The sequence below is a fragment of the Gouania willdenowi genome, chromosome 15, assembly GCF_900634775.1.
Source record: "Gouania willdenowi chromosome 15, fGouWil2.1, whole genome shotgun sequence".
Lineage (NCBI taxonomy): Eukaryota > Metazoa > Chordata > Actinopteri > Blenniiformes > Gobiesocidae > Gouania > Gouania willdenowi.
The window spans coordinates 22,391,703-22,408,231 of NC_041058.1; the positions used below are offsets into that span (position 1 = coordinate 22,391,703).

The 16,529-nt window shown below is 39.9% G+C and overlaps 1 protein-coding gene across 7 annotated transcripts in view; it reads right to left on the minus strand.

The window, feature by feature from the left end:
• Positions 1-16,529, minus strand: part of LOC114476453 (signal-induced proliferation-associated 1-like protein 2) — a 114,097-nt gene that overhangs the window by 69,499 nt on the left and 28,069 nt on the right. For 6 of the 7 annotated variants that reach the window (XM_028467976.1, XM_028467975.1, XM_028467974.1 and 3 more), the window contains one exon: positions 1,435-3,194. In XM_028467976.1, the coding sequence (XP_028323777.1) occupies positions 1,435-2,944 (1,510 nt within the window). In that variant the 5' untranslated portion in view covers positions 2,945-3,194. Of the gene's footprint in view, positions 1-1,434; positions 3,195-16,529 lie in introns of those variants that run through there. The other variant, XM_028467973.1, reaches the window with a different exon arrangement.

Below are 16,529 nucleotides of genomic sequence, written 5' to 3' on the forward strand. Positions count from 1 at the left end.
TCTGAGATTTTAGATGCAGTCCGATAAAATCCGATATTCGTTTTCTGGCTGATATCGAACCGATATCTGATATCAATATCGGATCGGGACACCCCTAATATTTAATATATTTTATTTTGTTATAATCGCCAAAAACTATGACAATTAACATTTATTTTTTTTAAGACAAAATAAGGTTCCGGATGCCGACACTGAAAACGGCAGTCTTTCCAAATTTCGCAACCTGAAATAAAAAAATAGAGTCATTCCAATGCTTTAAACTTTAGGCTTGTCCCTTGGCATGTGTTGGCAATCAAAAAGGATTAAAAAGCGCTGAAAAAAACAAAACCTGAAACTTTAATTTTGAGGGACAATTTATTGAGCTGGAACCACAGAAAATGTCACATCTACTGTACATAACTGGCTTTAGATGCTTTGCTTTCAGCTGGCTCTTTTTAAAGCAAACCAAGGTAACCTGAAACTGTTCTGCTTTGACAACAATTTATCATTAGATTACAATGAATAAAAGACGCACTAGAATGACGAAACACATTTCCAGGGACATCGAATTTCCCAATCTACTGTTACTCATTTTAAAAGTACAAAACAAAGCCTTTTTTAGTAGTCAGTGACAATGTATCACTCCCTCAGCTGTTGGATCTGCTCAGTTCTTTTGATAAAATGATTTGGTTCAAAAAGAATAAATAAAGAACCAAGTTAAGGACAGTGTGACATCTTCTTGCCCACTCCCTGTTCAATTCAAGACCCTTTTTCATTTCCACAACTTGGTACTAACATGGCATGACTTGACCTGTCATAGAATGACTCTGGTTTCTCCAAGGAGTACATTAATGGGGATTATATTTTTGGGGAGGTTCAAGCTTCGCAATATGAAGGGTGAAGCAGCTGCTTTCCGGAAGGGGTAAACTAAATAATGGGTAACTCTATCTACTGAGCAGTACAAACACAGACATGCAGACAGTGAGAAAAACAGACACGCATAATGCGGTGATAGCTTGGGGTCAGTGTGATGTTTCCACTGTCAGTCACTGAGGTGTTTTAATGAGTGGAGCTGGGACCTTGGCGTAGTTTTGCTGACCCTAAAACTCCATTGGAGAAGTTTTTACACCCCTTACGATGCCCGCAGGGAACAGCTGCCACACAACCTCTCACTCACCTCTCCACTCACATGACTATTCATTTTTAAACTGCAGGGTTTGAGATATTGTCATATAGGAGGACATGAAGAGCCATCTGCCAAGGAACTGAAACTCACACCCAAGATCCAAACACAAACCTGTTTTTGTTATTTGTTATTTTTTTTCACTATAAAAATAACTGGGCTGTTAAGATATACTAGCTGTCACGATAATGTTCACATACTGTTTAATCCCCCTTTTCAGAATGTGTAGTGCCATGCAAGTGAAGAATTTGTTTAACTTTTGTATTTCTTACCTCTCCCGTAGAAGTACTTGTGGTAGTAGTAAGCACCCAGGTCAATGTGTTCGATAATGTAGCGCTTGACCTTCTCCCTGTGAATTGGCTGGTTTTCCCGAGGAACCTCCAGTACAGAGACTCCAGCATTGGTGCAGTGGGAGCTTAGAGATGATTCAAAAGAGCAACTCTCTGACAGACTGCTGTAGTTGGCACTGTTTGCTCTGGAGAGGGAGATTTTTTTCTCACCCTCACCGCCAATCTCATTGCGAAAGTGCGGACAGCTTAGCACTAAACTGTTACTCTTTCCGTCTCCTTCATCTGCATCCAGGTTTTCCTTGGGGTTCAAATCCTCTCTACTGCCCAATGGGGACTCAAACATAGGATGGTTTATGTTGCTACACCCAGCTGCTCCTCCTTCTGCCCCAGGTCCAGGTCCAGGAAAGCCTCCACCAGGGGTTATTGCACCAGCCCCACCAGCAGCTGAGGCTGCTGAAGCTCCAGTGGTGGTGTTCTTTCTCTGGCTCAGGTTAGCTCTGTTTGCTACTGCCTCACTGATGTTAAAAAGGACGCTCTGGACATCATAGTGAGCAAAGCACTTCTGGAAGCTCAGCGGTCGTCGATCATCCTCAAGTGACAACCGCAAAGCATCACTCTCACTTTTAATTGTTCTTAATTTCTTGAACAGGGATGTTTCAGAAGACTCCGATTTAAGACGTCTCATGAAAGACTTTTCCCGTTCCTGGCTGTAGAGAAAAGAATTATCGATATAATCATAACCTGGAATGTGAACGATTTCACCCCTGGCAATTTGCGCTGCTGTCTGCAAGCTCGGAGACAGTGAAGCATCACAGCGCAATAACTCTGAGAAACCCATTGGCGGTATGCTACGGTGCTCTAAGGTGTCCACTCGGTATCCTCTGAGCATTGTGAAAAAGCCATCTCCACCCAGGCCCTGACGGTCAATGGAGGAAGTGCTACCGTACTCACGGTGCAGTGAGGCTCCTGTGTTTGGGTTTACTGCATTCTGGTCCATAACGTCCTCAGAATCAATGTCACTTATGGTTACATCGCTGTTGCTCCGCTGACGGATAGGGTGAAGACCCTTCAATGGTGAGTGGCTGAGAAAGTCATTCAGACTGTATTTGTCTTCATAGTCCACCTCCAAACAGACCTCCTCGCCATGTTCTAGTATTTCCACAGTATGTTCCTGCTGCCCATTTTGAAATACTGGGATCACGCTCTGATAGTTTGGTGAAGGCCGACCATCCCATCCATCTTTCCTTGGTGGCCATTCTGTTACCCTGGCCCTGACACCCATTTTAGGCATAGCTGGAGTACCATTTGTTTTGTTTGCACTATCAGATTTTGCCAGCATGCCAGAGGCTGGTGGTCCCATGCTACCATTCAAGGCTTTAAGTTTCCTACTGAATAGCTCATCTGACTGCATGGCTTTGGAGTATTCTTCTGGGCCTCCCACAATTCCCACAAAGTTTGATTTGTTGTCCGCAACAGGGCTCAAAATACTCATATCCAGCCAGCAGACTCTTTGAAGAGCAGATATGTGGGATGCTTTGACATTACATTATGTGAACAGAGGCACCTATTTCCTGAGTCAATGAAGCAGCCATCATTTTTCACAAGGCAGGTTGCATGACTGTCGGCCCTCAGCATTTGGATGTCAAGGGCAATGGTCTGAAGAATGTTACGGCACAGCGGTGAAGAGTCCGTTTTCACAGCATGCTGCCAAAGCAGAGCAACAGCTGGAGAAGTTGCTGGATCTAAAACACAAAAAGCAAAGACAAAATATTTTTAGAAATGTGTTTGAACAATCTAACACATACATTTGAATTATTGATTAGGACAAACAGTTACAAGTTCTTAAAACACCTTGAAAACATACAATTCGCAATGGATATAAATTACAGTTAAATCATACAGGTATCAAAACCTAGTTGTTCTATATTACTAATCTCTTAGTGTAATTAGAATATAGGCTTGTGCCTGTAAATCATAAAACATAAATATTCAAAAGTGTTTGGGGGAAACCCATGTCATTTCAGATTAAAAAAAACATATATGGGTCTATATTTGAATTGATAACTTTAGACAAATGAAGAAACCAAAGAACAGGTGTCCAGTAAAATATCTACTGATATGCAAACCAATGGCCCGAAGCTTATCTCAACTGAATCAATAGAGCAGGTGTAGCTTTGCATATTAAATGCCTCTTCTTCACACACTGTATCACATGTAAACTTGTCACAGTAATACTCCTTGACTTTATTCAAGAATCCATAAATGTTACAGTTTTTTCAAATCTTTATGAAAGTTAACCGTAATTTGAAAATGTGATTTATGATTTTCTTATTTATGGTATCTTTCTATATCCATTTGTTTTATGCTCAGTCAACTCAGGTTTCTTAATGTAACATAGCACACAAAGTAGTCATGTATTCATGCTCACTTTAATGATTTTGTTTTTATAATTGTAACTTAAGCCTTGTGTACTGAATGCCAAAGCCGAATGGGCAGAGAACATTCGACACACACCTAATTTAATCTCGATTTGCATCCACAATGCACTTTCAGAATTGCTTCAAAATGTCAGGAAAAACCCTGTCCATTACAAAGCTGCTCGTTAGTGATGCACTTATTTTCATCAACAAAAAAGCAGTAGAGTGGACACTTAAAGGTAAAGCAAGTACCGGTAAGTGACTTCCTCACTCGCTTCTCCACAATGCATCACAGAGCCATGTGCATTTTCATGTTAATGTTTCATGTTAAAACTTGTTATTCCAGTTTTTTTTTTATGTTTGATGATGTTTTTAGCACAGGCTATGAAATGTTCAGTCCTAAGCAGAAAACATGCACGGCATGTCACTATTCAGTTGAGTGGCCACCATGGTCAGTCAGGCTACGGTCTATGATCCTAAACACAAAAAGTTTGGTCATCAATATTGAAAAGGTTAAATATTTATGATTGTCGACCCCGACCCGTTTCAGAGCGGATTATCGGGACAATTTCATTCTTAACACACTTCAGACTTTACGACTTTACTTCAGTCTTTATGTTCCAAATTTAGGGTTAGCACCATGAGGTTGCAGGCAAATAGGCAAAATAATGATGTCAGCAAACTCTTCCATTCCTTTTTCCAGAAAACATGTTCCTTTTTTTTAATTTCAGAGCAACGTTCCTGACCACCATCTATACATAAACGTATAATAAAGCCTTATATTAATGGTAAATGCCCTTAAAAGATTTTCATTTGTTCAGATACAACGAGAAACTCTTGTCTTGGTTGAATACACACACGCTCACTAACAATTAATACTAAAGAGATCAAAAGGAAACTATAAAAATAAATATGCAAGATGTTTTGTTTGGAGTTAGTGACCAAGTTGCTACACTGGCTTTAAATTCCCCCACAGAGACCGCATGCAATATGACAACATTCACCAGTGGAGACTTGAAATCTTGACCAAAATATTTTTACTGCAAGCATCAGCGAGGTTCACAAGATCTGTTTATGTTCATTTTTAAGGTAATACCAGTGATTGAAGGTTGAATCTCAGTCTTCGCTCTGCTTTTATACATTTGACCATTAATATTTTTTGTCAGTTTTGGCAAAGGATCATTAAACTAGTTTACAGAGAAAGAAGAAGAAAACACTGAAAGAGTGACAGGGCAATTTCCAAACGATCAATATTGAGATACTCGTGGCCAGTACCAGAAAAGTCCACGCACTTGTCTGCCTTTGTATATTCTACATTTTTTAGTTTCCAAAATTTCCCAAGCGGGTTTCTGAAATAGAAGCCAACAATGACAGCTGACCATCACCAAAATGCCAACTGTTGACTGAACAGACTTTTCACACTCACAATTTGAGGTAGTGACAGTCAAATGTGCCACCTGAACAAACAGCTTTATCTGTGGTGACACTCCAACAGAAGCTCTTACAGATGACCGAGTACAGGAAGAACAAAGAGGCTGTCTTGGTGCCATTTGAATGCATGACAGCCAAAGAGCATGAATGTCTTCTCATTGTTGCCTGAAGAAGAAAAGAAGATGAAAAATGGCTGTATTCCTCTCAAAGCAAACAAAGAAACAAACCACGACAATTGAGAGCTTCTTTGCCTCATTTTAAAGAGTTGAGAAATTGTGCCATTGGTTCAAAATCAAAAAGAGGAAGAATTCTCAGCAAAAAGCAACATTACTCCCTTATAAGGAAAAATACTGGAACATGAGACTTGTGTTTGTGTTCCAATGTTTGAGTCTCTGTGTTTGTGTTGTGACATGGGGTCAAGAAAGGGTGAGCTGGCCTTTACTTTATGTCAAGGACGAGGCAAGATAACTCAATGAACTCGGTGGTCTGTGTTTTCCTATCCTTTCTTCCACTTTCCCACTACAGTGATTAATGAATGCAGTTGTAGCCTGTCACATTCCACATTGAACCCCCGAGGTCTTGCAACCAATGGCGAAGGCCGTGGGCTACTTGGTCAGCAGAATCTCTTCTTTTGAATGACCTCAAGGAGTTTTTGCTTCTTTCTTGTCTGTCTTTACTGAGAAGGCAGCAGATGGAAAGTGGGCGGACTGCTTATCTAACAGCCTTTTGCTAACAGGAGTAATACATCGCCATTATAGCCGTTTAAGATACAAGGTTTCGTGAAACACGGGCGGGGGGTGGGGTGTGAATGAGGCAAGATGGGAAAAAAGAAAAGCCTAATTACAGTATGAACTCATTTTCTGTCTATGCTGTTGGATAGTCGGTTTCTCATCTCACAGGAGTGGCCCAGTGATCTAAAATAATCCACTGACAGTTTGTAGCCTGATTATAGGCCAGGCAAGCATTAACGTCTGTCACAAAGGTGAGAAAGTTCTGCTCGCCGCTCTGACTAATACTCATCTTTCAGTGAATGCAATTACTCCAGTGATGTTTAAATTACCAAAACTGAGTTATTGTCTTTTTGTGGGTTTTAGAGACGGATCATTAATCCAGATGTCCAGATTGCACACCCATGGCTCACAGAAACATTACGCACTTCAGCCACTGCAGAGAATATAGAAAAAGTCCCATTTTTACAAATACATTCAATAAGGGTGTCTCAATCTGATTATGATATTGGATATTCATCCGATTTATCAGCAAAAATAAAAAAAACAACACAAAAAACGAGTTTAGATGATATCGGCCTGCATTTCAAATCTCCGATATAAGCACCCCTACATTGTTTGTTCTTATTGCATTTATTGAGATTATTTTTTAAGGTTTTATTTAATTTTATTAAATTGTAGAATATTCTTATGTTCAAGGTTGAAATGTATGGAACTCATTGGTTAATAATAAATGGGTCGGGTTTCCTCATGCCTACCTACTATGGTTCTCTGTTTGAGTAATATGATCAAATATTTTCTGACTTTCCACACTAAAACATGAGTAATAAAAGTATGTATGATTTGTGTATGATATCAGATTGATATTGGCAAATACTGCCAATATTGGTATCATATCAGTAGTGAAAAAGTTGTATCTGGACATCCCTAGTATTGAATAAAAATCTAAAGAGATTTAACAAAGATGAAAATAAATTTTTAGAACAAAATTACAAATAATCTCTGCAGATCTGTTTTTAATTCAGTAAAGTAGACATATATGGAAAGTTCAAAATTAACACCATCTCACTAGCGTTACAAAATAATAACAAAACCCTTTGTTAATGAAAAAAAAATGCCTGCAACAAGAAGCTGACGGTTTCTGAATTCATAATTTGCCACATATTGATACTCAATGACGTGGGCTTGTTAGGTTTTATTTTTTTCATCATCTTGTACTTAACTACATTGGTAAAATTTCAAGTTTATTAAAGTAAGGGTCAAAACCACAGAAAAAGATAATAAAATCAGATATTCAAGAGGATGTCAAGATAATTTTATTCATAGTCCACGAAGGCATGATTACCTTTCTGGACTAGTGCACATTAACTCTCTTCGCTGACAGATACAAATTTGTATAACTAATGCATTTCTATTTTATATTCAAGAAACTTTACACAACTTCTAAGCTAAATCTTTGTGGGTTAAACCCATTCAGACGTCTTGATCTCTCCAGGCTTTCAGAGGGTGCATCCAGATTATAAACATCATTAATGTCAACCAAGATGGAACCAATTGCAGTTTGAAATAATTCATTTAAAAAAATGAATCTTGTAGATGTAATGAACACAATAAATCATGTGGACTCCTACAGCGAAATTGAGTTTTAATTTGTTGCATATACCCTCCCCCAAAATTGGTCTTGAAAAATACTCCTGTTTCTTGTCCCTCCTTAACAATGAAACAGGTGGTCTCGCTTTGGTCACATTGCCATGAGGGAACAATTTAGGCACACCTTTACCCATTTTTTGATCCAATGCAACTTTTCTTTACGCCAATGCTACAAAGGCTCACAAATTACAACATAAAAAGCAACGCTAAATCCAGATGTGTAGTCAAATTAAACATCACAAAAATGTACCTTCAAATGTTTGTATATCATGGAAGTCTTCATTGTGTTCAGCTCATAGCATCTTCGGTTGAAATTAAATATGTTTACTTAGCCCTAACCAATTTGCTCGGCCACTCTGAGGCCCTGAGGGGAACACAGGTCTGTGATTATGTTCAATTATGTTTATTATAGCAGTTTGTAATTGAGCCACATTAATGCTCTTCTGTTCTCCTTTATCAGGAAGAAGGAGTAGCCCTTGTCCCAGGGACACCTCAATCCCCTGAGCCGAGGCCAAGCCCTGATTCTGTCATCCTTTGCTCCTGCAGTCAAATTATAGTGCAATGTAGGTTAGAAGCCAAGATGATTGCACCAATTTGCAAGCTCATGGACTTCGTCAAATAGTCAAGCAGGCAGCTTTCAATAGTCTTTAACAGTGCACTCATCACATCATTGGTTTTAGCTCCTTTTATTTACTACCAACTTTCACTGCCAGGCAATTTATTTCACACAGTTGAAATTGAAATCGGTCAAATTCCATTTTAAAAAAAAAAATAAAAAAAATAAAAAATCCATTTCAACATTCAAACTTGACCACAACACATTACAAAGCACACAGTTTTAGCATTTCACACTCCAAGAAGTTGATTTCAGCTCCGATTTTAAATTCTTTCTGAGAGCATCTGCATCAGCTATGCTGTGTATACACAGTTTCTTAGGATAAGGATAGGTATTAAATCCAACAACCACACAGAAACATTGTAGTACTATAACATGGTGTTTCTGCTTTACTGGAGCAGTGCTTTTACTAAACTGGGTTACTGAAAAGAAGAATGTGAGGTCAAGGAGAAAACGTGGTGAAGCAAGAAGCAGAACAGGGGTTTTGCCAAAACTTTGCTTGAACAATTTAGTGCAAATAAACCACAGGGCCAACTTAATTGGGCAATATTATTTTTGAGAGTTCATCGTTGGGGCCTGGGAAACCTGGCATACCATCTTCCCAACTGTCTCCAGAAGCAGTGAGGACCATTGTAAAGAAGTGTTAAAAAATGGGAGTGTGTGTGTGCGTTGGTGTGTATAGCGGCGCTCCCGCTGGCTGTGGTTTTCAAAGTATAAACCACTGAAAACCCAATGTGCCATTGAGCTTCCTTCTCTTCCATCTGTTGCTTCCACAATTCAACCTCACAACAGGGAAGATTCTCCCACCAGCTGACACTCAAATTAGCACTGAGGCTAAAGGCCTGCTATTATTGGTCGAACTCACCTTGTCCTTTACACAGCAATAAGTCTCTATATCTGAACCTGTAAGAATCCAATATTTTTTGCTCCGCCCATTTCTATTGTGTTGGACCATCAACCAAACAACCTGAAGTGGCAATATTGCTAGCAGCAGTTGGGCTGAGGTTTTAATGACCAGTGTGAATGAGGGGGCTGCTGCCTGTGTGGGTGGTAAGGAAGGCGGATAAATGAGTTCCAGCCAGCTGCCTTCTGGAGTCAAGTATAAGGAAACTAAAAGCAAACTATACCAACCTGGTTATCATTTAAAAAATCCACATGAATGAGAATGTAACACTAAAATATAATAAATATTTATTTAGGTTAAGTGGGGTTGCGTGTATAAACTCTCTATTTCAGTATAATACTTAACCACGAGCAATTTAACATCACCCTCCATTAGAGAGGACACAGGGATCTGTCTATTACGAAGTCAACATTTAATATCATCCACCATTGCCTGATACGTCCCACCGCATGCCTACATTTCTTGCCCCCGACTATCTCTCTGGCATTTTGAACTTGAGTGCACGCAATTTCACATCAAATTTGGCATGTCCTCAAAGGCTTTGTACGCAACTGGAGGAAAGTCTTTAGATGTAGCAGGGTAGAATTTGTGTCAGTCAGATGTGAAGAAAGAACTTCTACTGTTAAAATTTAAAACAGTAGCAGCCTCTACTTTTATCTGTGCCTTTTAGCCTCTACTTTTACCTCCAGAGATGTTTTCAAAAAAATTACATTTAAAGGTCCAGTATTATGCTATTTTTCAGCCATCGCCATTTGTTCTAAGAATCCCAACAACATAGTATTTGAGGTTTATTTTTCCAAACTCGCCTGTTTTCCAGAGTTTTAGGCCTCTGAAAAGTGACTTTCTGAGCAGTTCTAAAAATGGGCTGTTTTGGGGCCTCCATGCATATTCATGAGTAGGCGTGTCTGTAGATGCAGACTTCATGCCTTGCTCTTGCGAGGGAAATCCGTGATCACCAAAGCAATTTTCTTGTTGCTATCCACACACTGAAAATCATTTGTTTGGTCCAACCGCTGCGTCGCACTGTCACAAACACGTCAGTTCAAGTCAAAGGAGATATGAGGAACGGCTCAGCACATTGAAAAATTGCTTGCGTGGGCGTGGTTTGTAGGGGGCGTCACTTGTACTGTACCCGTGGCTGCAGTTGGATATACTTGCAATTGGTACTTACACCAGCAACATGCACTTCCTGGAGGAGGCGGTTCAGACTTTAGTGATGTCACTAAAGTTTTTCCGCTCATTTTTAGAAGAGGGCAGAGCAGCAGCTCAGAGAGCAGGATTAGTGAGGATTGCTCAGAGATGCAGGAAGGAAGCCCAATAATACTTTGGGGGTGTTTTTGACAAGGAATTAACATTGTAATAAAATTAAAAGCTAAAACAAAAAAGTTGATTTAGCATGATATAGGACCTTTAAAGTGTAAGTACACCCAACCTTTTTTCTGCTGAATACATATATGATTAGGTATGAAGTAATGTAGTTTATTGATTCTAGGCCCACTCTTCATATTTTAGTCAAAATTTTTAAATTTAGTGTTTTTAGTTGTAAAATATCAGAGTGAATGCCCTCTATGGGTTTAACGCAGGCTATTACAATTAAATTTTGCTATTGGCAGAGTGACGTCGTTTTGGATCAGTTCCATGCAAAATTGTGCAGCACTGTGGAGGCGGGGCTACTGTGACTAGGTGTGTCTTAACTACTCTAGGAGCAATGCCCATAGTCAAGGCATTTTTTTTACAATCTTTTCTGCTGCTTGATTGACTGACTGCTGCCTGACAGTCAGTTGTCTTACCAGTGGTATGACAATAAAGCTTCTATTTTTCTAAAACAAATACAAGTGCAGGCTCTACCAACACTAAAATATTTAGCTTTGGGTTACAGGAGGGGAAAGGAGGATTTAAAACCAGTTCTCATGAGTCCTGAACAACAACAAAAACAGACAAGGAAGATCCTGTGTTTGTTTTGAAACTAAACACAAAGGCGTGATGAAGGGATTAGTCCTAATCACTGGAGGAGGAGCCGTGATGATCAGTATTGAAGTCTCTGCAAGTTACTATGGTGAGTTGTCAAAACAAATGACCCTCCAAACCAAACTGTGACAGGAAAGATCAAACATCAACAAAAACAAACAGTTGACACTATTACCTAGTTACAGTGGTTGTGATTAAGGTTTTCCAAACAGGTTCTCACCTGTGCTCAGTGCAGAGATTGTAATTGGTTGTAAACCTGTTCAACAACCCACAAGAGCAAAAAAAAAGCTTTATTTTTTAATGTATCAGTCACCCGTCAATTGGAAATAATCTCCTTTTAGCTGGACCTGCACTAAGGTCCCCATGACAGTAAGCAACAGACCAGTTCACAGCTACAATGTATGAATAGATGCAAAATACATGATTACGTATGCCCGCGTGCGCTTGCATTACTATGTTTTAATATTAATAATAATAATAATGCATTGGATTTCTATAGCACCTTTCAAAGACACTCAAATAAATTTTACATTGCATCATATTTAAGTCTATACATATAGGTTGTAAGCTACTACTGTACACTCACACACACAACATATTAAGACTCGGCAATGTAGATGAAGTGTCTTGCCTACGGACACAATGACAGTCACCATTAGTGTGTTACAAGTGTAAAATAGTAATCATGTGTTTGCACAAAAGGCTTCAAAAGAAGCAAGAAATGATGAGAGGCTTCTTGTTTACATCTCAACACACATGAATACGAGTCGACCCTGCAGTAGAGAGTTATCAGCAGAAGAGATAAAAAAAAAGAAGGTCAGAGAGCACAGGGTAAGTCTTACCATCCATCATCCCCCCTACCTCACTCAACCTGATGCTCATTGCACATTTCTTCACATTGAAAAGCCAGTGAGTCCACCATGTGGTCAAGGTTTTAGGACCACAAAACCAGTTTCATTCCTGGATGGAGAAGACTAGACAGGAATCCCAGCAAAAAGGAAACAACTACATACCAGAATATTATGCCCCCTCCTGCGCTGCAGCTTCAAAACATTAGACAGCTATCCCCCTATAAAATGCAGACAACAGCTGGAAAACAAGAGGTCACAGGGATCTTTTTTAAGCTGCACTGTCTGATGATATATTTGCACCCATCGGGGGGTTACTGACTGGAAAAGTCAGCTTGCCACACCTCATTTGTCAACAGTTATGCTTCCACGCATCATTAAAAAAAGGATAATTGCTTTGTTGCAGACTCTACAGTTTGGACTGGTGAGTATTTCTAACTATAGCCTTATTATCACAGAAGCAGCTGATGCAAATGTGAGCCCACTGTCCTACACCTGCACACCCAAGTCTGCACTGTTTGGAATGTGCACAGTCCAGCATAGGGGCCTATCTATTATCTGGATTAATTGCCTTTGGTTGAGGAAACAGTAGGTATTCATATGAAAAAAAACAGGGAAAATGAATTCTCAAAACTTCCTTGCATAGGTTTAATCTCCAGAATATTTACCATTTGACCCATTACAGACGAACAAATAGGTTTCATCCAGCAAGAGGATGACCGTGCTTCCAAAACCGACCAAGTACATTTCTGCAAAGTCAGATAGTAAATCGTGTCAGGTGTATTTTTAGTGCTCAGCAGGAATAACTGTTAAACATTGTTCCAAAGTGCTTCAGCTCATTAAACTATGAAAACAATGTGAGGTGCACTGAAAGATCAAAACAATGCTTTCAAGTTAAGCTCAACTTAAACTTAACTAAATATCAACACTGGGTAATGCATTAAGCAACAGCAATTGATAAAAATCACAGCTGCAGCACAGGAATGACATCAGTTATGTGCCAAGATTAACATAATAACCAAGAGCAATCCATCAGAGGAAGGCTTATCCGCTGTCACAGCACTAATGGTGGTGTCAAATAATCACATTGACATGGCGTGCAGCTAAAATATGTGTCAAATCTGTGGAAATGCCAGAGTCTTTGTTCTTTTTTATTTGTATTTAAATACAGCTATGCTGTAGCAGATATGGCTAGGTTAAGTACTGGAGAGAAGCAGAACTCCTTATGCTTACACTGAAATGGGAGACTTCTACCCTTCTGCATTGCCAGCTGGCTTTCTGCCCGGTGCCTGCCAGGCAGCACACTGCTATTGTCCTTTAGTTGTTTTAGGGTGATCTGAGAATTAAGACAGGACAATAGATTTTCCTTGTTCATTCGTGTGGGAACAAAGAACAAAGATTTTCTGAACTTCGCTAAAAAAATTCAAAAGTAGTCTTGTCATCTTAAGGCTGGGATACACCGTGCGATTTTTTCAATCGTTGTACTCAGCTCCAGCTCATTCTGTGCGACTTAAGTGCAGAGCCCAAATGTGCGCAGCTCATGATGCATGTTCTCACACTATACGGACCGACACGATCTGACTGCTCACACTGTACGTTCATACACGACATGTCGTGTTTCCGGAAATGCAACGTATAAATTAGAAGAACAAGAAGAACTCTGAAGTGTCGCCATTAAAACAGAAGAAGAAGAAGAACACGGAAGTGGAGAAACACTCGCAAATCTCAGCAAAAAGAGCTTCAAAAAAGAAAAGACGGCGATGTGATGGACGAGGAGCTGGCTGGGTAATTTTACAGTGGTTCTACGGTGTTCGTACATGCGCAATGTGAGAGTTTAAGGTAAGCTGGTCCGTGGCACTGCTTCAACCGTGAGATACCCTCACGAGGAGCTCACGAGGAGCGACCAAGATTTCAAACATGTTTGCTTGACCTTACGATTGCTGATAGGGAGGTGGTCGTGAGGTGTTAATCGCTTCTCGTGACCCCATGTATACTACACGATGCACGACACACGATTTAGCAGAGACTCGTCCCGATCCCAAAAATAGACGCACAAATCAAAAATCGGCTCAAAATGGCCCAAAAATTGCAGTGTATGCTGCCTTTACAAGTTTCCTGAAAACGGTCCAACAGGGCAAATTTAATGAAGTATTATTCCAAACATGACTAAACATGGCTTTGTGACGCAATTAGCAGAGTGCCAGTTAGCATTATGTAATAAAAAAAAAAAACATACATCTAGATTTAAACATAACTTCCAGTGTTTAACAGGGTCTCACAAAAACTCCAGAATGTTCATGTGTGATCTTGGCAGCCCCTTGAACACTGTCTCTTTCTCCAAAAGAAGCCATCTGTGTGCCTCCGAACTGGACCGAGCCCTACTGGCCCTCCCTACTAACTGGGAGATCAAAAGGAGACATACAGAGTTAATGTGGACTCCAGAATTCACCATCACCTATTTCAATCTGCACACGTCCACCCCCTTCCTTTGTAACTTCCGAGCTACTTCCCTACTAATGATAGCCTGTCACTAGAGTGCACTCTCACAGGGGAAAGAGGAGAGAAAGGGTGAGAGGAACGCTTGCAAATAGCACAAGAACATTTTTTGTGAGGAGTTCAGACGATAGCTCTTGAAACATCTCTGCATTTACTGAAATGCTTAGTTCCAGTTTTTGTTTTTTTTTTTACTACACGTCAGCACAACTGTACAAATAAAAAAAAAAAAGTGCGTGTGTCACTGAGCATCAATCCATTTCAAGATGTGCTGCACAACACATACTACACAGAGTTAGCTGATCTGACACATAACAGGTTTAGTCAATTAGCCAAAGATTGTAAAAAATACTACTTTGAACAGTAGTATAAATATCCTACTTTATCACGTCACTCATGCACTCTATTATCATTCCTGCGAAACACAACACAAAGCCATAATAGGGCATTTTCCTTTGTTTTTTTATTAGAGTTTATTCTGCAGATTTCAAATAAAACCAAGATTTATGTGAATTACTCTGTTTTTAGAGTTTTCCCCGAGCTCATTACACATGTTACCAAGAATAAACATCTTTAGTTGCCATACTCGCCTGATTAAGAGAGTCCTTTCACATCAAAGCCATAAATCCTTAAAGCAGAGCACCAGTCCTGTAGTAATGTGCCCACTGTGGAGATTCCAGCCAAGTGTACTAAATCCATCAGCCACTTGTTGAGCACAAGCCACCAGAAAACTCAAAGGAAAAGTCATCTATACTTTACCATCCACCTGCTACTCCATCCAAAAAACATATGAGATAATGGTAAAGAAAGAAAATACAAGACCAAAAAAAAGTCCTGCAAGCAAGGAGTCATTTTGGTCAAATGCATACAGCTGTCCCTTAATACTCACTGGACTCCTCTTGTGACAAAGCCACAAACAACTGAATGAGACTAAATCATTAGCATATGTAAAGAGAAAGTAGGTGGCTCTGTTGAATGGGTGGCAATGCTGAGTGGTGGTGGTGGTGGTGGTAGTGGTGAAGCGAGGGGGAGGGGTGGACCATGACATTCAAAGCTGACAGGAAGGCAAAGGAAAATGGAGGGAGAAATCCATTGTTCCCAGGGAAAGATTCCCAGGTCAGGCTTGTGACATTCCATGTTCTTAGCATTGGCTGACATTTGGAGCAGTGGCTGATGGAGGAGGAATCCACTTATCTATTCCCTGTCATATGAACTACAACCTGGTACAAAGGTCTGTCAAACAGACACTGCCGCCAACCATGCCCACCTTAAACACACTGAGATAAGCGGAGAAAGACACAGCCACTGAAGGAAATAGCCTTTCTTTCAGAACTAATACTTGCATGTCAGCATGCAAAATACTGCATGTTTTACTCCACATACAGGCAGTAGGAAAGAGGAACAAAGGGCAGAAGAGAGGCTTGTGTTGCAGATGTGTTGTGCTCCGAGACCAAGGATGAAGGTCTCCACAGGGCACTTCTCTGAGCAGTGAGCTTTAAGGGTCCGGATACACAAAGAGAGAGAACCAACAAAGACTGACGGATCTACTGCTCTACATCTTTTAATACGATCTACACTTGATTACACAACAGCAGGCTGACCACTGTGCATTTGGCACCTGCTAGGGATGAGATAAGTCAGCCTCTTAATGAAAAGTTGCAAACATTAAATAAAAAAAAAAATCTTACCCTTAGCTAAAAAAAACAAGATACAGGGCATAGAGTGGAATTGACAGATATTTATTGAATGCATTATTAAGGTCGACATCATCTTTTTTAAACAACCAAGCAGTCTCCAGGCAAAGTACCCATAACGGACGCTAAAGTGATGGCCCATTTTTACACAGCACTTGTTAAGTGCAGAAAAAGTAATGTGCATTATGTCAGGCCAGTAATTTCAAAGCGGAAGTCCATTTTCTCTGGAAACATAAAGGCTAAATAAAGCAAAGCTCATGGTAATAGTGTCGTTTTGATTACACATCAGTTCTTGTAGGATGCTGCATAATTGAGTTTCCTGAACTTT